Below are 24656 nucleotides of genomic sequence, written 5' to 3'. Positions count from 1 at the left end.
TATGGGGGGGGGGGGGTGTCGGCAACTTCTGCGCAAACAGCAATGCTTCTGACAGCAGCCTCACATCTACATCATACAGCAGCAAAGCCAATCTGCCCAGTTGCCCATTACCAAGCTCAAGCCTGACATCTGTATCCGACAACAGCTATGGACAGCGGTGGAGCAAACTCCCCGACCATGAACTTGCATGTTGCCAACCAAACATCAGGCCACCACCAACAGCAACAGTCCCAGACGGGGTGCACTGTGTGCAGTTCTTGTGGGTGCCATGGCAGCTGCGGGAGCGGCGTAGCGGTCAACTACGGCAACTATTATCAGCACTTCTCCGCACCATCCAAGTTTCCGTTTTCTCTCATGCCCTAAACCCCATATGCAATTATGGGTACATCAACACCCAGCAATACAACAATAGCTCCTTCTTCCCTGTCATGCACAGGCCCCCCAGGTCCACACTCACCCCTCCACCGCTGTGGCTTTCCCATTCCGGCCAGCCTGGTCTTCTTCAGATCCGGCTCCTGCCCTGATTGGCCAGGAGAAGTCAGAAACCAATAGCGAATATTGATTCGCTAGAGTCACAAGTGGGTGGGTTTGGCTCACAGCAGGGGTCTAGTTGATTTCAGTCCGAATTTTTGGCTGAATTTGGACCTGAAACAAACCAGAAAACACACAGGACTGTGCTATTCACACTGGAACCATTCCGGAGATGAGTGAACCGGCTCTATAGAGATCCGGTCACAGTCTCCTGACATGCGAATTCGCACTAGTGTGAACCCAGCCCTCAGGCTCTAATCATGTGCTTAACCACTTCCCGCCTGTCCTATAGCAGAATGACGGCCAATAAGTGGTTCAGTTATCCTGACTGGGCGTCATACGACATCCAGCAGGATAAGCAGCGATAGAGCGCCCAGCACGGCGATCGGTGCTGTGGTGTGTCAGTCTGACACACTGCATCCCTGATCTAGAGAAAGAGCCTATGATGGAGCTTCTTTACCACGTGATCAGCTGTGTCTATTCACAGCTAAGGATGAGCTCCGGCGTGTTCGCATAGAACACGTGCAGAGCCCGCCAGGAAGTGTGTACGGCGCTGCGCTAATAACAGCCAGGGAGACATTTCACGATCCCTACAGCCAAGCATCGGGACAATGTCTCCCTGGCTGTGATTAGCACAGCTCCGTACACACTTTTTGGCGGGCTCTGCACGTGTTCTATGCGAACACGCCGGAGCTCATCCTTAATCACAGCGTAAACAGGAAAAGTCGTGTATCAGCTTTTCCTCTACTCGCGATGACAGATGCGAATAGAGGAGAGCCGATCAGCTGCTCTCCTGACAGGGGGGGTCTGCACTGATTGATTATCAGTGCAGCCCCCCTGAGGATGCCCCCCCATGACCAACAGGTAAGCCCACTACAGCCCACCAGGGATGACAATCATTGCCCATTAGGGATGGCACTCTGTACCCATCAGTGATGCCTGCCAGCACCTCTTATCAGTGCTGCCTATCAGTGCTACCTATCGGTGCTGCATATAAGTGCCACCTCATCAGTGCCCATCAGCGAAGGAGAAAACTTACTTATTTACAAAGTTTTGTAACAGTATCGAAAAACTTATTTTTTTTCAAAAATTTTCTTTGTAGCGCAAAAAATAAAAACCCCAGTGGTGATCAAATACCACTAAAGGGAAGCTTTATTAGTGGGGAAAAAATGATAAAAATGTTGTTTGGGTACAGCGTCACATGATCACGCAATTTTCATTTAAAATGTGAGAACGCTGAAAGCTGAAAATTGGTCTGGGCAGGAAGGTGTAAAAGTACCCGGTATCTAAGTGGTTTAAAAAAAAAAAAAAAAACTCATAGAAAACCATGAGTCCGGTGCCCTGCATGCAAACTAAGGGGGGGGGGGTGTCACCCCTTATGGACTGGCCGCTATATTTTTTACTTTTGGTAAAAATGGTAAACCAGACAAATAGGGGGACACAAACCTGACAGGTGTTCTAATTTACCTCCTAACTATTGAAAAGTGAAAAGATATGTCGGTGCTCAGTGACCCCGCACCCACCTGTGACTGACAACCGGCCAAGCTCAAGGTCAAGGCGGGAGCCGGTCACGTGACCTCTCTTCCGCCAGGAGGGATACTTTTGTATCAACACGCGTCTTCTAGCCAATCAGCGGCCTCCCCTCCACCTGGGAAGGAGTTGTGCCCCCAGATAACTATGTGTGTGCGGGGCGCCGTGTGTGAGGATGAGAAGTGACATGTCACCCGCCCCCAGCACTCCCACAGCCGCCCTGTCCCCTCTGCCACACCTGGGCTACCTGTGCTCATGGCGGCCCCGCCCCGTGCGGTCACACACACACACCTGGCTGTGTCATTAGGGAGGGGGAGGGGTGATTAGGCGGCACACACCCTGGACGGCTCGGCGGTTGGGATCGGGTGTTGTGGAGAAGGTGCGGAGCTCTCGGTCCATGGAGTCCGGACACTTCCTACTACAAGGACCCCCCTCACTGTGCTGGGACCGGGTGAGAGGACTGGAGAGGGCGGGAGAGTCGGGGCTGGACACATAGTATGTTCACCTTTATTCCGGGACAGACAGAGAGCCAGAGACGCCCCCCTATGTCAGTGTGTCACCTTCCCTCATTGCTGGGGACACTTTACCTCATACACCTAGTATACTTCTTCTATTTCTCATAGTAATACTTCTTCTATTTCTCATAGTAATACTTCTTCTATTTCTCATAGTAATACTTCTTCTATATACTTCTTCTATATCTCATAGTAATACTTCTATTTCTCATAGTGTACTTCTTTATACTTCTATATCTCATAGTAATACTTCTATATCTCATAGTGTACTTCTTTATACTTCTATATCTCATAGTAATACTTCTATATCTCATAGTAATACTTCTATATCTCATAGTGTACTTCTTTATACTTCTATATCTCATAGTAATACTTCTATATCTCATAGTAATACTTCTATATCTCATAGTAATACTTCTATATCTTATAGTAATACTTCTATATCTCATAGTATACTTATTATATATACTTCTTCTATATCTCATAGTAATACTACTTTTATATCTCATAGTAATACTACTTTTATATCTCATAGTATACTTTTTCTATATCTCATAGTAATACTTCTTCTATATCTTATAGTAATACTTCTATATACTTCTTCTATATCTCATAGTAATACTTCTTCTATATCCCATAGTAATACTACTTCTATATCCCATAGTAATACTACTTCTATATCCCATAGTAATACTTCTTCTAAATACTACTTTTATATCTCATAGTAATACTACTTTTATATCTCATAGTAATACTTCTTCTATATCTTATAGTAATACTTCTATATACTTATTCTATATCCCATAGTAATACTTCTTCTATATCCCATAGTAATACTTCTTCTATATCCCATAGTAATACTTCTTCTATATCCCATAGTAATACTTCTTCTATACCCTATAGTAATACTTCTTCTATATCCCATAGTAATACTACTTCTATATCCCATAGTAATACTTCTTCTAAATACTACTTCTATATCTCATAGTATACTTCTATATACTTCTTTTATATCTCATAGTAATACTTCTATGGAACCAGATCATGTCCATATTACTTGGATGAGATCTCATAGTATTTGTCTATAGGACAAGCTTATGTGCATATTACTCAGAGGAGATCTGATAGTATACTTCCATAGGATCAGGTTATGTCCATATTACTTACAGAAGATATAGGTAGCATATCTCCATAAGGTTATAAGTATTCTTTCCACTGACAGCCAATAAAAAGCATTCTTCCCATTGACTACCAATGCAAGGGGCATTCTTCTTGATGGCCACTGATGTAAAAGTAATTTCTTTCAAAGGCCACTAATGTAAGGGGCATTCTTGATGGCCATGCAAAAGCCATTTCTTTCAATGGCCAATAATGTCGGCTGCATTCTTCTCAATGACCACTAATGTAAAGGGTATTCTTATCGGCCACTAATATAAACAACATTCTTCTTGAAGGCTACTAATATAGCGGCAATCTTTTCCTCCTTTTTTTTTTTTTCTTTACAAGTATAGAATAACATAGAGACACACTGTCGCACCAAATAAAATAACTAAAAATAGAAACGTTTAAACAAGGGGCATTCTTCTCGATGGCCACTGATGTAAGGGGCATTCTTCTCGATGGCCACTGATGTAAGGGGCATTCTTCTCGATGGCCACTGATGTAAGGGGCATTCTTCTCGATGGCCACTGATGTAAGGGGCATTCTTCTCGATGGCCTCTGATGTAAGGGGCATTCTTCTCGATGGCCACTGATGTAAGGGGCATTCTTCTCGATGGCCACTGATGTAAGGGGCATTCTTCTCGATGGCCACTGATGTAAGGGGCATTCTTCTCGATGGCCACTGATGTAAGGGGCATTCTTCTCGATGGCCACTGATGTAAGGGGCATTCTTCTCGATGGCCACTGATGTAAGGGGCATTCTTTGCGATGGCCCCTGATGTAAGGGGCATTCTTTGCGATGGCCCCTGATGTAAGGGGCATTCTTTGCGATGGCCCCTGATGAAGGGGGCTGGATCACTGTTCTTCACAATAGTTGGGTCCAGCATGTGAGTGACTTTCCAATAAACTACCAGGATATGTTGGCATTTTTTTCGAAAATATTCATAGACTGGGCAAAATTCCTTGTTTCTAATGGTGTCAGTTGACACCACAGCAATGCATGAACTTTTTTTTATTTTTTTTTTCTTCTTAGAACTTTATTACACAGCGCACACTACCAGGGAACATCACATATATCTCATCTGAGGCTTCCATTACAATCTGTATCTTTGCTCAGCTGAGAACTGGTGTGGCTTTAGGCTCAGTTCACACTTTTACCCTCAGGTAACGTTCACCAAAAGAGCTTGGTGTGCGTGTTGTTACAGTGCCTTCCCCCTTTATGGCACCCTAACACACCTTGCTAATGGACATGCACTGCAGCACATCACAGTGCAGATTAACCCACTACTTAGAAGAATGGCATTAATAAGTCGTAATGCTCTTGGTTGTGGCAGTTGGTAGTGATGATTCAAGCAGGAGCCACTGTGGTTGACAGCTGCAGCTTGCAGACTGGGCTTTCAGTGGTCAAGTTTGGCAGAATCCTGGCAAGGACATGGGTTACTACACCAAGGAAGCAGGAGGATCATTTATTTATTTGAGGAACTACAGTCATTGTTAGAAAAATTTAAGTCAAACAGTTACAATTACTGTAGCTGCTGACTTTTAATAAACCGATACTTACCAGCCCATGAGTCCAGCGTTGTCTTTACCCAAGCCAGCTCTTTGCCAGTCTTCGGATCCCCATAAACTCCATCTTGACTATAGGAAGCCGCACAGGTGTGTTGTCATATTCTGCTCCCTATCGCAGAATGCTGTGGAAGTGACGTTGCGGCCAGCAAAATCAAACTGCGCATGCGCGATGCGTTCCAACCACAAGTGCGATGCGTTCCAAAAGATTTACGACAATACACACCAGTGAACCCATCAGAATATGGAGAGAGAGAGAGATACAGGGCAAGTAATGCACATAGGGGAGGTAATCCCCTCCCTGAGCCCCGATTAACGCTCTCTGTATCTCTATATCTGTATCTGTATGTCTCTCTCTCTCTCCCCCCCCCCCCCCCCATCTATGGTTGTCACTTCCGTGACATATTCTGATGGGTTCACTGGTGTGTACTGTCGTAAATCTTTTGGAACGCATCGCGCATTCTGCGATAGGGAGCAGAATATGACAACACACCGGTGTCTTTTCGAGCTGGTTCCTGCCTCGACTGCGCAGGAGTGGCGCTTGCGCAATAGGACGCCACGGAAATCTCTGCGCCTCAACAGCTGATTGTCGGCTTAGACAAGCTCGCTCCCGATGCCTTATGCCTGCTTATACACTGCGCTCTATAGTATACGCCGCTCTACACAGCAAGGGGCGGATGTGATATTGAGCAGTGCTTTTTTGATTGGTTATCCACGCTGCTCTATACAGGCAGGGGCGGATGTGAGACGTCTATTTTATTGAGAAAACCATCCCCCTCAAAAAATGACTGCTCAATATTGCATCCGCCCCTTGCTGTATAGAGTGCCGTGTATTACCAAGCATTGGCGGCGTCTATAATCGGGCATCGGGAGCGAGCGCGTCTACAGCTGTTCCCGCTCTGAGATTTCCGTTGCCTCGGATTGCGCCTGCGCACTACAGAGGGATCCATCTCGATAGGAGGAACAAACACAGGCTGTGACTTCCTGATGTTTCACAGCTGGCTCCTTACTGCACATATTCAAGACATGCTGCGCTTTCATACGGGTCCTGCAGCCTCCTGGGATAGGACATATGTCACAGGAGTTTTCGGGTGGGGAGAGGTGTCGAACTTCCACAGTCCTCGTCTAGGTGAAACCACTGTTTGTTAGAATTGCTCATTCTGTTCAAAAGTGCTTTAAACTGTGTGTATATATACCAGACTAAAAGGGGCAGTAAGAGGAGTCCTTTGAGAAGGGCTTACATACACTTTAAGTGAAATCCTCCAGAATGTTATCTTATGTTCAACTTCTTTAATGGGAACCTGCTATGTAGGCCACTGTTGACTTTTCTTTCTCAAAAACACTAGTTGCATGGCTGTTCCAACTGGATTTATTGCTGAATCATATTGGAGTGCATTAATGTATGGATTCAGCGAATGCAATCTATATACTGCCAGACAACTAGCATTTTCATCAGGAAGTTAGCATTGAAAATGTACAGATTCTTTGAAGTTTATCATGTCGTTTGCTTTTGCTCCTTAAACTGGTTTATTTACTTATGATGCTCTGTATTGTTTACTCTGATTTTATAGTCCTGTAATATCTGCTGTTATACTTTTAAGAGCTATATAAAACATGACATTGTGACTTTTTACTCTGTATCGTTAATATCTCTTCTAAAGCCTAGAACACATGATGAGAATATTGGCCAAAAAATACCACTTTCGACCATGAGTGATCTTCCGTAAATCTGATCGTTGGTACCCAGCTTTCGGGAGCGGATCACAACAGTTCATGTGAAAATGTTGTCCAAAGGGACAAATGCTCTTTTTTTTCTTTTTTTTTTTTTTTTTTTTTTTTACGATAACAGAACAAAAATGTATTTCATGTATTAATATAGTATTTGTACAAAAAAAAATGGTGTGACCAAGATGACACATGCTGAGAAATTAAAGAATACCTTACAATCTATCACATCCAAAGTTGTATTTTTAGTTGTACGATAATTTTCGTAACTTTAGTAACCTATTGGTTTCCGCTAGGAGACTAGCATGCAAACAAAAAATGGACAATATTCTTATCGTGCGTGTATGAGGCTTGGAGCGGAAGTTCCACTTGTTTGCATCCTCCCTCCCCTAACCTGACACATTTTGGGGGTTGGTTTTGACAGGTTTCCGGTCAGATTTGCAGCAGTGATCTGAGCCGGAAATTCACCCCTTCCTTCCCTGCAGTCTTTTTGGACACCTCACAGGTCCCAGAAGACTACAAGATCATTCCAGGGCTTCACTGCCTAGTTCCCTTACGTTTCCCTCGCTGTGCAAGACACCCCTCCCTTGCTTTCACTTTTTAAAGGAGAAGTATGGAGTTTTTTTCCCCTCATAATACTTACTTAGGTGGATGAGCGTCAGTCCGATGCTGCATCTGTCCCCCGGCGTCTCTGCACTGAGAACTGAGCCATCGAACACCGATGATCGCTGAGTTCTCTCGGCTCCCTGAAGTCTGGAGTGCTGAGCTGTGGAGGGGAGGGGAGGGGAGCGGCTGTCTCAGTGGCTCACTGAGAGGCCGAGACAGCCATCAGTCCAGGCACCTGGTGGTTCCAAACTTCCAGAGTCAGTTTTACGCGGCACCTGGACTGATTTGTGTGACGTCAGCAGAGAGAGGACTTCAGACCGCTCTCCGCTGAAAACAGGTCACAGGAGTGCAGAACGATTTGCACTCCTGTGACCCATAGGAGAAGCCCAGCCAAACAAGCTCAGGCTGGACTTCTCCCCTAAATGTAAACACAGTCTGACCAAGCTCCCACTGTGCCTATTTACAGTTTGCGTGAGGGTCGGGGAGCTTGTCTCATGTGACAGCCTTTCTCTACCAGAATGCCACGGCGTCCCTTGTGACCTCAGGTAGAACCCTGCGGTGCCACGGCACTCTGGTTGAAAAAGGCTGGTCTAAAATTTTGAAGCTTGAGATAAACCATAACATCCAACTTTTTTCAGATGGAGGATACAAGGGCAGCCTTTGTTTCCTTCATAACTGGTTTATTTTAATGATGCTACAATTTTCAGCTACAAGTAGGGTGTTATAAGGGGCATTCAAGTCAAGCTGGGACTTTTAATTTTACAGGTATAAAAAGGACTGGCGTGGCGGTACTACACGCAGTAGTAAGTGTCAAGTGTGTCCTATTACTTATAGGCGGCACACATGTCGCGGGCCAGTCCAGAGACCGTTAATCAAGATGGCATACAACTGTGTTAGTGAAAGCTTCTATGAAAAAGCTTTCCAGGCAATAAACTCTGGGATAAGTGTATAAATGTAGCAGGGGAGTATGTGTAAAAATAAATGCAGGTTCCACTCCTTGAAATTTTGTTCTTTTATTATATAAACTCAAGTCACGGCTTGGCTTGAACGTCCTTCATATACTGGTCATTTTAGAAATGAGCAATGGTCTCAGGATATGCAAAGATGCCCATATAAATCTGATCTGGTGACGTTTAAGTTTTTGCATGCAGTTCATTGATATGCTTGGGGGTGGGGGGACAACTTTTAATTGTAAGCTCAGAATACCTGCCCCAAGGCAAAGTAGTTCATATTATGCATGTGAAAAGATATCTTTCTCTGTCTAATAAACTCAATAATTTGTATCTCATTTTTTCCAACAGGTAATGCTTCACTTTTAATGAGCAGACTGGACAAAGTTATCCCTAAAAATGCATCCTTTTTTCTCTTTCCCATTTGGGTCCAACAGAGCTGCCCGGAGCTCCAGGTTGATATTCTTCATGTTTGTATTTGGAGTGATGCTCTTCTGTGCTGGCTTCCTCTTGTCCATCTTTGGATTTCAGACCTGCCAGTTGGACAATTTCAACAATTGCAGTTTGACTTTTAAAGTACTGGGGCCTGCCCTTGCAGTGATAGGACTGGCTTCTGTTGTGATGGCAAGATCTAAAGCCAGGCTTGAGGCCAGCAGAAGACATTCTGAAGGCGATCAGACTGATCCGGACAGCTTCTTTTTCTGTGGTGAAAGCCGTCAGTTTATACAGTTTTTAATATTTGGATTCTTGTTTGTTGCCTGTGGAATACTAGTTAGTGTTCTGGGTGTTTGGATACCTGGGTGTGGTGCCGTTTCCTCAGGCCAGAATGGTACCGTGACAGGAACATCTTATAGAAACTGTGGACTTCTTTCTCTGCAAATAATGGGACCTTTAATTGTTTTGATTGGGTTGTGTTTCTTTGTGGTGGCCCATATAAAGAAGAAGCGCAGTTTTTCTGATAATAATGAATCGATTATAGATGAGGAACCACAGTCGCCAACAGATGAACCCTTTCAAATAACTGTAGGTGAGTACACAAAAATGTAGTTGTCAGCACTTTGACTGTTTTTTAATCTCTCATGCAGCATTTGTAATACAATGTTACATGGTTATATCAATATAAGTAGCTAGCACTGTTGGGGGTCCAGTAGATCCCCCCCCCCTTCTTTTTTTTTTTTTTTTTTTTCTGCCGACATCAGTTCTAAAAAGTGTTTGTGTCCTGTGTCCATTCACATTTGCCAGATCTGTTAACCTGCACTTTAAAATGATCTTTTGGTACAGCTGTTGACCGTATTTTATGTTCTTCGGCTCCATTCACACTTGCGTGACTCCAAACTTGGAAGATTTCCAGTGCGAATTTGATCTGACTTTACACTCTCTGGCTCCAAGTCGCATCAAAATAGTGCAGGCACATTTTCAAAGTGGCTGTGACTTGTCATGCGACTGTCAAAAGTCACACGACAAGTCACACACGTGTCAATGGAGCCTTTAAAGGATCACTAAAGAGAATTTTTTTTTTTTTTTTTTTTTAATAACAAACATGTTATACTTGCCTCCACTGTGCAGCTCGTTTTGCACAGAGTGGCCCCGAACCTGGTCTTCTGGGGTCCCTCTGCGGCTGTCTCAGCTCCCCCGCAAGAAATTTTCACCTTCATGTGAGCTCTCGCATGGTGGAAAGTTCTTGCAGGCGCGCTCCCGTGATACAGCCGGCGGCTATAGCCGCTCACTGTATCACTCTGCGCCGCGTCATTGCATATGATTGACAGCTGCTTTCAATCAACCAATGAATGAGCCGAGAAGCCTGCCGTTCACGGCACGGGACTTTTCAAAGGGTCAGGTAAGTAAACGGGGGCTCGGGGGGGTTGCTAATGCTGATATGTTTATTCACCTTAATGCATAGAATGTTTATTCACCTTAATGCATAGAATGCGTTAAGGTGAAAAAACATGTACCTTTACAACCCCTTTAAAGAGGTAGTATTACCAGAAGGAAAAAAAAAGAAGCCTAAATCCCCCAAGGGGCTTGGTGCTTAACATCTGAACGGTGGATGTTACAATAAAAGATTATTTTCTGTCATTGCTGGCTGTAGCTCCACCCTGTAAATTATGAGCCTTCCTATTGGGGAGGGAAGGGGGGTAGCTGGCACTGAGCACTTTCCTCTCTCCAGTCTGCAGAGCTGTCTCCTCATCTCTCCGGTTTAGTGCTCACAGAGGTTATGTTGTGAATGATTGTGCCTGGAAAAGAGCACTTTCTTTCACAAAAGCACAAGCTGACAATAACAAACATTGGCTACTACACTAGTTTGTCTTGGACAAGTGTGGTAGCTGGTATGTGCTGTTGTCGGCTTGTGTTTTTGTGAATGAATATTCTTGCTGACAGGAGGATGGAGACTTGCCCATGTGTGAACAGTTGCAGAGGTATTTCCTATAATGACCAATCAGAGCCGGTTCACACAGGGGCGACTCGTCAGGCGACTCAGCCGCCTGACAAGTCGCGTCCCGTTCTGTTCAATGGAACCGTTCTAATAGGAGCGACTTAGAAAAAGATTATTGTACGACTTTGGGGGCGACTTGCATTGACTTCAATACAGAAGTCATTTTGCAAGTCGCCTCTGAAGTCGTCTTGAGATCGCCTTGCCGAGTCGCCCCCCCCAAAATCGTGCTGCCCCTGTGTGAACCGGGTCTTAAGTTTCTATTTTTTTTATTTTGATGCAATTACATAAGGTATAATACCCCCCCCCCCCCCCCAACATCAAAAGCTTCTGTAAAAACACAAAATTATAACCCCCACACTACATTGCAGGCTTGTGTACAACAGGACATGTCACTGGGAATTGGAATGTATTTCTAGACTTGCAGACTAGCTTTTCTCTTTCGGGTCATGGCTCTCTACCTGCATACCACTTATGTCATGTAATGGATGTTGTGTACGACGGGGGAACTCCATTTTTTTCCAAGTCATTTTTATTGTATGTGCATTTTCTCTAGTTTGTCTTTTGCTTCATCCACTGGCTTAATTTATCTAGTTATTTCTTTGAGCACACTTTTATGGTGGGAAGGATGGGATTACTTTGATAACAGATCAGCGACATATGATAAGTGCAGACACAAAACACAGGGGAGGAGTGGAAATGGAAAAAATGTAGATGCTCTTCAACACCCAGAAGAAATTGATGTAAATGATCCTAATTGTTGGGACACTTGTTCATTGTGCATTGCAGTGGTGAATGTCCACTTTTGTTCTTCGTTATGTTTTCTTATGTCCTAGTGTGTTGCCAGCCCATTGATTTGATGGTAAAAAAAGGACATTAACACTTATCCAGAGCAAACAGGTGTGAATCCAGCACTAAACCATTTGGAATTATATGCTTGCACAAGGCTATGGCATTCAATTTTTTTTCCACTCTGTGGCTGTGTACATTTTGGTTGTTGTCTTTTGACTGCAAATCAGCGATGGCATGCGTAACCTAATTACTGCACAACACACCCAACGATTGTTCTTATGTAACCAACTGTTTTGTATTCAGAACTAATAGAATTCAGTAGTCAGGGATATATAGAAGATAAGTACTTGGCTTTTTACACACACACACTCAAATGGTCAAGAGTCACACGGACCTTGCCTACAAATACTGGAGGATAGGACATTGCAGGTCTTCCCCGTAGTATCCAGGTATATTGCAGGTGCCATTTTTTTCCCCCTACTAAAACGGGTTAATTTTACTTATTGTCAATGTTTTACCCTTTCACAATATACAGTGTTGTCTGTAAACATCTACATACATGGGCACTATATTACCCGCATAGAAGGGTAACTTCATGTCCTTTTGTCACACATTTACGCTTTAGAGTCATGTTTAGCTAGGAACCAGGTCATTTACAGGGGGGGGGGGGGGGTTTGGATTGTGTGGAAAACATATACAGCACAACCTTTGGATTGCGAGTGTTGCACTACCCCCGGAGGAGCTGCTGAGTATTTTTGGGTGGCACGTTGCCTCTTATCTTCTCGCTGTCCAGGGTGAAAGGAGAGTCTGATGATTTTCAATGTCCACACAGGGCAAGATTTATTTGCGGAACTTCAGTGGAAAAGAAGTAAAAGGGGTGGAAGGGTAGATAGGTTCAGGTGCATATTCACAAATGGGAAACACTCCTGTTTCCAGCAACCAGTTCTCATCGCCACTCTAGCCAGAGTGGGTATTGCTCACCCGGATAGGTCCCTCTCACTGGCCTAGCAGCCAGAATGACACACCAAATAAAGTACAGTCTCTGCCACAGACCTTCCTTTATGAGGAGACACTTTTGGTCCAGAATCCCCTGCCACAGGATTCAGCACCCGGATCTCTCCAGCTTAACTTCTGTAGAACTTAGACTCGACAGGTAACCACTGTCAAGCCTTTCAGTGCACGGTGCATCCTTCGATGAAGTTTCCAGGCCTACTCCCAAGATACCAGCCTCTTGCATGGTCCTCTTCAGGATAGGTCCTCCCCTGGCTTCCTTCATCAAGTTGCTTCCTCCTGCAGGATGGACAGCACAGGATCACCTCTTCAGAAAGCAGGCCCCAGTCTGACTACTGGGCCTCCCATGCGAAACCACGTCCCCGGACCAACGTGGCCCCGGATTCAGGACACACACCTCGGGCCAGGCGGGGCACGAACAACGGATGGACCCCCGCCCAATTGCGTCTGCCCATTAAGTACCCCTCCCCAGCATGCACAGCAGGGCGACCACTCCCACTGATTCGCTGCCGAAGGGGACACCCAATGCACCTTGACCTTGCTGCTGCCACCCTTGGCCTGGAGTGGTAATGAACAATGGTGGGAACTCCCAGCACAGCCATGGCTGGAACAGAGGCTTAATTTGTTATTAACCACTTACTGCCCGGTCAATAGACAATTGACGTCCGGGAAGTGGTTCTGTTATCCTGACTGGACGTCTATTGACTTCCAGCAGGATAAGATGCAGGCCTCACGGGCGCGCGGTGTCAGTTTGACACCCTGCATCTCCGATCTCGATAAAGAGCCTCCGGCAGAGGCTCTTTACCATGTGATCAGCCGTGTCCAATCACGGCTGATCAGGATGTAAACAGGAAGAGCCGTTGATCGGCTCTTCCTCACTCGCGTCTGACAGACGTGAGTAGAGGAGAGCCGATCGATGGCTCTCCTGACGGTGGTTTGCGCTGATTGTTTATCAGCGCAGCCCCCCCACGGATGCCCACACTGGACCACCAGGGAAGTCCCAAGCATGCGGATGGCCAGGTACATCCCACATGGCCATCCACATATGCAAATTGATGTCAAATATGTGCCAATCAGTGTCCACAAATGGGCATTGATTGGCACCATTGTGAAAGACTGCAAATCAATGATGCCCAGCAATGCCACCCATAAGTGCCATCCAGTGTCCATCAGTGCCCATCCATGCCACCTATCAGTGCCACATAAGTACCCATCAGTGCCGCCTATCAGTGTCCGTCATCAGTGCCACCTTATCAGTGCCCGTCATTGAAGTAGAAAATGTACTTATTTACAAAAAAAATAACAGAAACAAAGAAAACCTTTTTATTTATTGAATTTTTTTCAAAATGTTGTCTTTTTTTTTATTTTTTGCGCAAAAAATAAAATCCCCAGAGGTAATCAAATACCACCAAAACAAAACTCTATTTGTGGGAACAAAATGATAAAAAATTTGTTTGGGTACAGAGTAGCATGACCGCGCAATTGTCATTCAAATTGCGACAGCGCTGAAAGCTGAAAATTGGCTTGGGCAGGAAGGTGTATAAGTGCCTGGTATTGAAGTGGTTAATCACACCAGTCTGAGCCCAGATAACAGCTCAGACCCCACTAAATTTAAAGCGGCGCCTGTTCAACAGGAGCAGGCCTCTACACAAGCATAATTGGTTCTGGAAACGTGCTTGTAATCCAAAGCACTTGTATTTCAAAGCGAATTTCCCCATAAGAAATAATGGAAACTCAAAAGATTAGTTCCACAGCCATTTATTCATAAGTCCTTCCGTTTTTAAAGTCCATATAAAAAGATTATAGCAATGTGATGGATTGTGCAACCATAAAATTTCAATCCACAAATGTAAGCCTCCACAAGGGGATTTTAACCACTTGACCACCGCCCCATGTCAAAAAGACGTCCTGTTTTTAAAGTTGAATATCTCGATAACGGCAGCAGCTGCTGCCACAACCGAGATATTCATCTTTTCAGGGGGCGGTGGTGTACACGATAACGGCGGTCTCCGCGGCGGATTCGCCGCGAGATCGCCGTTATCGGTGGCGGGAGAGGGCCTCCCGCCGCTCTCCCGCGCCCTCCGCCGCTTACCGGAGCCGTCGGTAGCGGCGGAGGGGATCGGATGTGTCCGGCAGCTGAGCGGGGACGGGACTGAAGGAGAAATCTCCTTCACCCGTCCTCATAGCTCTGCTGGGCGGAAGTGACGTCAAAACGTCAGTCCCGCCCAGCCTCTTAAAGAAACATTTTTTTTTTTTGCATTTAAGTCTAATTATGAGATCTGAGGTCTTTTTGACCCCAGATCTCATATTTAAGAGGACCTGTCATGCTTTTTTCTATTACAAGGGATGTTTACATTACTTGTAATAGGAATAAAAGTGATCAATTTTTTTTATTTTTTTTTATTTCAGTGTAAAAAATTATAAAACTAAATAAAAATAAATAAGAAAACCCCAAAAAATTTTTTTAAAGCGCCCCATCCCGACGAGCTCGCGCGCAGAAGCAAACGCATACGCGAGTAGCGCCCGCATATGAAAACGGTATTCAAACCACACAAGTGAGGTATCGCCGCGATCGTTAGAGTGAGAGCAATAATTCTAGCCCTAGACCTACTCTGCAGCCCCATACACACTATCAGTTTTCCTGTCAGTTTTCTCTTCAGGTTTACCAAAACCATGTAGTGCAAGGGCCTGCCTGGTTGCATACAAATTGAAACTCTTGAGGTTTTACCTCATATTAGATGGTTTTGGTAAACCTGAAGAGAAAACTGTCAGGAAAACTGATAGTGTGTATGGGGCTTGCAACTCAAAAAATGCAACCTGTAGAATTTTTTAAACGTCGCCTATCGAGATTTTTAAGGGTAAAAGTTTGACGCCATGCCACGAGCGGGCGCAATTTTTAAGCGTGACATGTTGGGTATCATTTTACTCGGCGTAACATTATCTTTCACAATATATAAAAAAATTGGGCAAAATGTATTGTTTTATTTTTTAATTCAAAAAAGTGATTTTTATCCAAAAAAAGTGCGCTTGTAAGACCGCTGCGCAAATACGGTGTGACAAAAAGTATTGCAATGACTGCCATTTTATTCCCTAGGATGTCTGCTAAAAAAAAATATATAATGTTTGGGGGTTCTGATTAATTTTCTAGCAAAAAAATTGTGATTTTCACATGAAGGAGAGAAGTGCCAGAATTAACCCGGTGGGCAAGTGGTTAAAGCAAAATCCAGCAGGAGCTACAGAGTGTAAAAGAGAGGTGCCTCTAAGTGTAGCAATATGGGTTACATTTAATGAAGGTACAACATTTAGCAACTCTCATGGTTGAGGATTTAAAGAGGCCCATTTAATCTTCCATGCATCCGGGGTAAAGCTGTTCAGACCATCCACCATACTGCCGGCTCTCACCTCTGTAAGTGCAATCGTGACTGGGAAGACTACCCTGCAGTAGAGCGATCGAACAGCTCGTGGAGCGCAGCGTGAAAGGGACGACGGCGATGAGGACAGTCTATGTGGACAGCTTTATCCCGGATGCTTGCATACTTGGATGTGCCTGTTTTAGCAACTCGCATGGTTGATGATTAAATGTAACCATGTTGCTACACTGAGAGGCACCTCTTTTCTCTTTTATACTCAGTTGTGGCGTGACGCTACTTGTATATCAAGACATCGCTTGTATATAAAGTCAAAATGAATTACAAATTCTTGCTTGTCTTGCAAAATGCTCTCAAACCAAGGTTTTACCGTACCTAGAGGAAATCCACAAACTCAATGCAGATCCTTTTTAAAAACTGACCTTGCCTTCTGATTACATAAAAATCTTCAAAATGTTGTTATTCTCTTACAATTTAACACAGGGCTCGACAAACCCCAGGCGTCGGCATTTGCGACTAGAATTAGCGACTAGAGAAAAAATTACTGCTGGGGGGCAGTGAATTAGTGACCTGGCACCTGGGGCGGCACAGCTGGGGTATCCTGTGTCCGTGCGCTCCCCTCCAGCGCGATCGCGTTGGGCCTCGCCGGGCGGTAATTGAGGGCACGGCTTTGCGGCCTTCTGCAGTTCTATGCTTCCTTCTGGAATCTGGCGCCCTCTTGTAGTGGCTGTTGGTATGACAAGACAACCAGCTATGCTAATGGGGCTTCCCCTGCCTGTTTTTAACTGCCCGCCCATCTCCTTCCCTTTACTTAGAACCCCCAAACATTATATATATTTTTTATTCTAACACCCTAGAGAATAAAATGGCGGTCGTTGCAATACTTACTGTCACACCGTATTTGCGCAGTGGTCTTACAAGCGCACTTTTTTGGGGAAAAAATACTTTTTTTTTTAATAAAAAAAAATAAGACAACAGTAAAGTTAATACAGTTTTATTTTTTATATATATATATTGTGAAAGATAATGTTACGCCAAGTAAATTGATACCCAACATGTCAAAATTGCGTCCGCTCGTGGAATGGCGACAAACTTTTACCCTTTTAAAATATCCATTGTTTAAAAAATCCTGCAGGTTGCATGTTTTGAGTTAGAGGAGGTCTAGGGCTAGAATTATTGCTTTCACTCTACCAATCGCAGCAATGCCTCACGTGTGGGTTGAACACCATTTTCATGTGCGGGCGCTACTCACGTATATGTGTTCGCTTCTGCACGCGAGCTTGGCGGGACAGGGCGCGTTGCTGGCTCCTAGATTCCAAACAAATTTGTCAAGCCCTGATTTAACATGATTCAGTCTAGGTTTGGCAGGGCCACTCTGTAGTCCAAACGTGCTCTGTAACCTTGTGTTCTGGGGCATTGGTTTAGCCTCCATCTACTAGTCCTTTTTCAGGCTTCACACGTCAGTTGATGTGGAGGTTGTACATTGTAGAAAGGAGAACCTGTTGGGATATAATCTTAGGCCTGGTTCACATCTATGTATTTGTAATGCTTTTTGCAATTTGCAGAAATACACTACAGTCCATTTAAAGTGTATGTAAACCCGTTTGTTTTTTTGTTTTTTTTATGTCACAATGTACAGTATAAGATATCATCTGTGCCCAGTCTTGCCACACAGAGTTAAGCCAGCTCTGAGCAATCCTATTTTATTGTTCAGTGAGATAAAACGGACTTACAAAGAAAAACCTTAGTCCGTTCCGCCCCCTTGCTGTGAGTGACAGGTTATTTACATATTTCGTGCACTAGCCTGGAGACGGGCATTATTTTTTAATTCCCACCCCACTACTTTTCTGAAGTCATGTGGTTACTTTTCTGGATTTTGACTGGATGTTAGTGGTCATAGCAGAATTTAGTGTAAGGAATACATAGGAAAAAATGCACGTTGACAAGGGGAGTGTAGAGGAGGGCGGGGAGTCTACTGACATCACGACTCCACCCACTAAGCTCCAGACAACAGATCCACCCACAGAATCTGCAGTTTTTCAGTTCTTATAACAGACCGAGGGGAGATATTTGACAGGTGAGGAATGAGGATACATGCAGGAGGCATCTATATCCTTATAGATCAGCACTATGGCAGTAGTTTAGAAAGGATGACAGTGGGTTTACATCCACTTTAACATGGTTTCCTATGGAACATATTCTGTAGTGCAAATGGCACTAAAAATGCATAGGTATGAACAAGGCCTTAAAGCGGTTGTATACCTGCTGACACTTTTTTTTTTTTTGGTACACTTGCAAGGCAAAAGCATAATGAGCTAGTATGCACCGCATTCTAGCTCATTACGAAATACTTACCTTAGAACGAGGCGTCGGTATCTCACCTGGTCCATGCCAAGGCAACTGACATTTTGACTCGGCGTGTCTTACGGGTATCCCGGCTCCAGCGCTGTGAGTGGCTGGAGCTGCGATGTCGTCACTCCTGTGCACTGTGCATGCGCACAGGAGACTTCTTTCTGGCAAGGTCCGATGTCTGCCGGGCTTTTAGTCAATCCCTGATGCGAATACGCCGCTGAAGTCAGCGGCTCATTGCAAGGGGAATATCTCCTAAACCGTACAGGTTTAGGAGATACTCTTTACGTACAGATAAGCCTTTTTATACTGTAGGTAAAAATAAAAAAATAGACTATATAACCACTTTAACGCTGGCACTTGGAAATTGTTTTTCAGGATGGATGGTTTCTGGGAGGTCATCCTCATCCTTGCATCATTGTGGGCAGCTAGAGAAGAATTCCAACCTACGTATTTGTTCATAAACTAGAGAGATGAGGATGACACTCGTTGCAAAATCAAATAAATTATATATATATATATATATATATATATATTTTTATTGTGACAGGTTGCCTTTTTAGTTTGGCAGGTGTAATTAAAATCAGCTTTGTGCTGTGAAATAAGGCGATCTCCCTTTTTCATATTTAACACAGTTTTATATAGGTGTGTGTGTGTGTGTGTGTGTGTGTGTGTGTGTGTGTGTGTGTGTGTGTGTATAAAAAAAATTCTATATTTACATTGTTTATGGTTGTACAGTGTTCATGGAAGGGCGGCTTTACTTTAAATCCACCAAAGCCTTTTAGCCTGTTCTCACCTGTTTGTTCTAGGCATATCCTGGAAAGTGTGAATTCTCTTCTATATTGTTTGTCAAACAAGGGTTGAAATTTAACTAATTCTGATATTTAATGCACACAATGCCCTAGGTGTACTAGAATGATATCCCTATTCAAACAAACGCCACCGATTTTTTTTTTTTTTTTTTATAATCAAAAATTTTTATTATTATTCACAGTATTCCATACAACATTTTACATTCTTATGTACCATCATTTATATATTAAACTTGAACATTGCAGGGAAAAATCTACAGTTATCATATCAGTAGCTTATCATTTATCCTACCCCCTAACCCCCCCCACCCCAAAAAAAAAATCGCCACCGATTTCCAACCATGTTACGTGTTTTATAAATTTGAAAACCAAAACCGCAATAGAAACAGAAAGTGACCAGTAGAAAAAGGACCAAGTTGCATTGTATAACCTTTAGGTATGACTTTCAGGCTACTTCTGAGAGTTAAAGCGGTTGTATTGTCCACTTGGTAAATTTTACGTCCGCTCCCTCAGCGGTGCAAGGGTGGCCTGTGGGAGCTTCGTTCTAAGGAAAGTATTTCATAATGAGCTAGTTTGCGGTGCATACTAGTTCATTATGCCTTTTTTGCTTTACAGGGTGTTTATTTATTTTTATTTTTTTTGGCATATAACAACTTTAACATTGAAGTCTTTGGCCCCTACTTTGAACTCGCTGCAACTTTAAGTCACCCATAAATGAATGGTTATGATTGGCAAACACTGGGAATGACTTGTCATGCAACTTTGATGTCCAAAGTAGCATGACAAGTCACACAAGTGTGAATGGAGCCTAAAGTAGAACTATAGGCAAAACCTTTTTTTTTTTTATTTTTTTTTTTTATATAACCCGTCAGATATTTTTTTTCTTTTTCTCTTCTGTGTCCCATTGTAGAAATTTCCCTTCACTTCATGCTCCATAGCCAAACTTGATGTTAGGGGAAATCCCTGCAAATGAAGGGAATTCTTTGGTGATCTTGGGGTCCCCAGAACTAGTGTCCCTGTTGGAAGATTTCCCCCTCCTATTAATTTTCTGGGGACAATCCAAAATTTGCATTTTTTTTACTTTCAATGATAAACAGGACAAATGGAGAGGGAGAATCTCCTTAACCACTTAAGCCCCCGACCATTATGCAGGTAAAGGACCAGGCCCCTTTTTGCGATTCGTCACTGTGTCGCTTTAACTGACAACTGTGCGGTCATGCGATGTGGCTCCCAAACAAAATTGACGTCCTTTTTTGCCACAAATAGCTTTCTTTTGCTGGTATTTGATCACCTCTGCGTTTTTTTTTTTTTTGCACTATAAACAAAAATAGAGCGACAATTTAAAAAAAAATCAATATTTTTTTGCTATAATATCCCCAAAATATTTTTTTTACTAGTAATGGCAGCGATCAGTGATATTTTTTTTTTTTTTCGTGACTGCGACATGATGGCGGACACTTTTGACACATTTTTGGGACCATTGTCATTTTCACAGCGAAAAGTGCTATAAAAATGCACTTATTACTGTGAAAATGACCCTAGCAGTGAAGGGGTTAACCTGTAGGGGGCGCTAAAGGGGTTAAGTGACTTAATTTGTGTTTCTTACTGTAGGGGGTGTGGCTGGGCGTGTGATGTCACTGATCGTTCCCTATGGCAGGGAACAGGCAATCAGTGACAGGCTCACTAGGAAACATGGGGAGAGGTTTGTTTACACTTGCCTCTCCCCGTTCTTCCTCTCTGTGACCCGATCGCGGGACACCGGCGGCGATCAGGTCACGGAGCACATCCTGCCAACGTAAATAGTCGTGCGACGGTACTTAAGGGGTTAAAATCCACCAAGCCCTTTTTTTTTTTTGCTGTCCCAATGTAGAGAATACGATTTCCTATGACCTGTGTCCAGTCTTGCCACAAAGAGTTAATCCAGCTCTGAGCAATCCTCTTTTCTTTTTTCAGTGAGATAAACTGACAAACGGGAGAAAACTTTTGCCCGTTCTTCCCCCTTTCTGTGAGCGACAGGTTATTTACATATCTCATGCACTAGCCTGAGACGGGCATTTTTTTTTAATTCCCACCCCCACTCCTTTTCTGAAGTCATGTGGTTACTTTTCTGGATTTCGACTCGATGTTGGTGATCATGGCAGAATTTAGTGTAAGGGGAGTGTAGAGGTGGGCGGGGAGTCTACTGACATCACGACTCCACCCACCGAGCTCCAGACAACAGACCCACCCACAGAATCTGCAGTTTTTCAGTTCTTATAACAGACGGAGAGGAGACATTTGACAGGTAAGGATACATGCAGGAGGCATCTATATCCTTATAGATCAGCCCTATGGCAGTAGTTTAGAAAGGATGAGAGTGGGTTTACATCCACTTTAAGGCTACACGGGACGTTTAAAAACCTCTCCTGAACGATTTAACTTGAGAGATGGTAACCCACATTTAAAAACTTCTGTGTTGCCGCGTTTTTAGAAGTGTGTTTTTTTTAAATGTGTACATGTACTGATAAGATAACATAGAGGAGGATTCAGGGGCAGCTGAAAAAAAACACCCAACTGCTCCTAAGACCAATTTTACAGCGATGTTTTGCCGCATTTTTGTACAGGTCAAAGGGTCACCAATGTAAAAAGCAGAAAACCGCCCAAATCTGCCTTAAAGTCCCGGAACTTGTTTGAGCTTCAGGCGTTTTGAAGTTGAAATCTGAACCATCTCCATAGAGAATAATAGATTCCCCCCCCCCCCCCCCCCAGCGTTTTGTAGCTTCAAGCTACAAAACACTCAGGTGTGAATGGGGTCTTAGGGCCCTTTCACACGGGCGGACGAATGGACTGTTTATTACAAGTCCGTTTACGGACTTGGAATGTATCCCTATGGGATTGCAGACGTTAGCGGATGATGCAACGATCCGCGTCCGCAAAGTTCCGCTTTTTCAGACGGAAGAAAACCCTATTTTTCTTCCGTCTGGCGGAACGGATCGGATGGATACGGACACACGGTCCGTATTCATCCGATTCCCCATAGGGGAGAGCGGAGGAGAGACAGGGCGGTCTCTGCACAGTGCGCGGGGACCGCCCTGTCAGCCAACAGCTCAGCGGGGATTAACGGAGGAATCTGAAGTTTCTTTGGGGCAATTACTGTGTGTAGGGCAGCCAATTCAGGTGGATGGGCTGCCCAATGTGCGATGAGCGAAAATGCTCCAAACGCCTCTCAACTTTGCTAGAAAAAAATGCATGTGGAAATGCGAGTTCCCACTATGCAGAGATGTGAATGGGGCTTGACAGCTGTGTGTTTCTGTCCACTTCCTCTTATTTACTTGTATAAAGATGGCCATACACTATCCAATCTGATTGTATATTGTGTATTTAGTAAGAAGGGTGATCACTGATTGCAGCTAGGAATGGGGGGGGTGGATGGATGATGCAGGGTGTGTGCTAATGAGATCAGCTGGTCAACTCCTTTCTGTGTCATGACCATACATTTTGAATCATGGATGTAGGACAGTAAGGAAGGTATGTGTCTGTAGATTTTATGGAACGCTTTGTTATTTTTGCAAAAAAGGTACATAAATGATATATTGGTACATAGGGGAGCTGGAATTTAGAAAAAAAAGGTGAACTTGGACTTTTTTTTTTTTTTAGATTTAAACCTCCATTTTTATTTAAATATAAATTAATAATACATTGTACAATCGTAATAGTGCTTATTACTGTTATGATGCTATTATGGTGCGCAACTCAGTATATATACAATTCAAATAAATCCACTATGCATGCATCTGCATCCTGTTATGCGTCCCCTCTAACCTGTAAGTGCGGTCCTAGGCACTACTACCCATATAAGAGAAAAAAAGGGAAAAAGGGGAAAAAAAAAAACCATAACAAATAAATAAATAATAGAAATTTAGAAAAAAAAGAAAAAAAAGGGAGTTCAGAAAAAAAAAAAAAAAAAATTTTTCCATCTAAGCTCTCTCCGTTATCCCGCACTCCCACCCTCTCCCCCTCCATCCCTTAAATCCAGGAAGGATTTCCAGGAGGACCATATTCTTAAAGCGGGAGTTCACCCATTTAAAAAAAAAAAAAAATCTCCCCTTAGCTTCCTGCTCGTTCGGTCTAGGGGAATCGGCTGTTTATATTAAAATATGTGCAGTACTTACCCGTTTTCGAGCTGCATCTTCTTCCGCCGCTTCCGGGTATGGGTCTTCGGGAGCGGGCGTTCCTTCTTGAGTGACAGCCTTCCGAGAGGCTTCCGACGGTCGCATCCATCGCGTCACTCGTAGCCGAAAGAAGCCGAACGTCGGTGCGGCTCTATACTGCGCCTGCGCACCGACGTTCGGCTTCTTTCGGAAAATCGTGACGCGATGGATGCGACCGTCGGAAGCCTCTCGGAAACCTGTCAATCAAGAAGGAACGCCCATTCCCGAAGCCCATACCCGGAAGCGACGGAGAGGATGCGTCTCGTAAACGGGTAAGTACTGCACATATTTTAAAATAAATAGCCGATTCCCCTAGTAATAACGAGCAGGAATCTAAGGGGGAAAAGTGCCCTCTAAGGGTGAACCCCCGCTTTAAGTATCTTTCCTTTCGCTGTTTTCGCTGTTGTGCTGTTTGTACTAGTTCTTCTAATTTACTGATTTCTTTTACTTTGTTTATCCACATCTCTATTGTGGGTGGGGTTGGTGACTTCCAATTCTTTGTTATGCACGCTTTCGCCGCATCTAATAGATGACCTAGGCTTGTCTCCCTGTATACTTTCTCTTGAATTCGATTCACGTGTAAGAGGTAAAATTCTGGATCTTCCGGTATCTCATACTCTGAGCATATCTGAAGTATCCTTTTAATCTCCAGCCAATAACTCTTTAGCAGAGGACAGTCCCAGAATGTGTAGCATCGTCCCTCTACTACCCTGGCACCTCCAGCATTCATCTGACACCTCTGGGAACATTTTGTTTAATCTCTCCGGTGTCCTGTACCACCTCGCGAAGATCTTATAATTTGTCTCCTGTGTCCTTGCGCATATTGATGTTTTATACGTTCGTTTGTACATGCATTGTCGCTGTTCCATACTAAATACCTTTTTTAGTTCCTGTTCCCAGACCTGAACACACTTCAAAGGGTGATTCCCTGACTGTGCCAATATATCATAGCTTTTTGAGAGAGTGTGTTGTAATATTCCCCTCTCATTGCACATTTTCTCAAAACTCATGATTGGTCTTTCAAAAACCCCCGGATTTGGTAGTGTGTTCAGGAAGTGAACTAGCTGGAGTGCATTCCAGAACTTTAAACAGAAACCCCCCTCTTGCTCCATCAGTTCA

At 43.8% G+C, this 24656-nt stretch overlaps 1 protein-coding gene across 2 annotated transcripts in view; it reads left to right on the top strand.

Annotated features, from left to right (window-relative positions):
• Positions 1 to 2243: 2243 nt before the first annotated feature.
• TMEM171 (transmembrane protein 171) overlaps positions 2244 to 24656 on the top strand; it is a 36422-nt gene continuing 14009 nt past the window's right edge. Inside the window, exons 1-2 of one of the 2 annotated variants that reach the window (XM_040341453.1) lie at positions 2244 to 2512; positions 8936 to 9611. In XM_040341453.1, the coding sequence (XP_040197387.1) occupies positions 8984 to 9611 (628 nt within the window). In that variant the 5' untranslated portion in view covers positions 2244 to 2512; positions 8936 to 8983. Of the gene's footprint in view, positions 2557 to 8935; positions 9612 to 24656 lie in introns of both variants that reach the window. The other variant, XM_040341454.1, reaches the window with a different exon arrangement.

This window comes from Rana temporaria, chromosome 1 (assembly GCF_905171775.1).
Source record: "Rana temporaria chromosome 1, aRanTem1.1, whole genome shotgun sequence".
Taxonomy (NCBI): Eukaryota; Metazoa; Chordata; class Amphibia; order Anura; family Ranidae; genus Rana; species Rana temporaria.
Note: the sequence above shows the minus strand (reverse complement) of the source record. Positions and strands in the feature narration are given on the sequence as shown.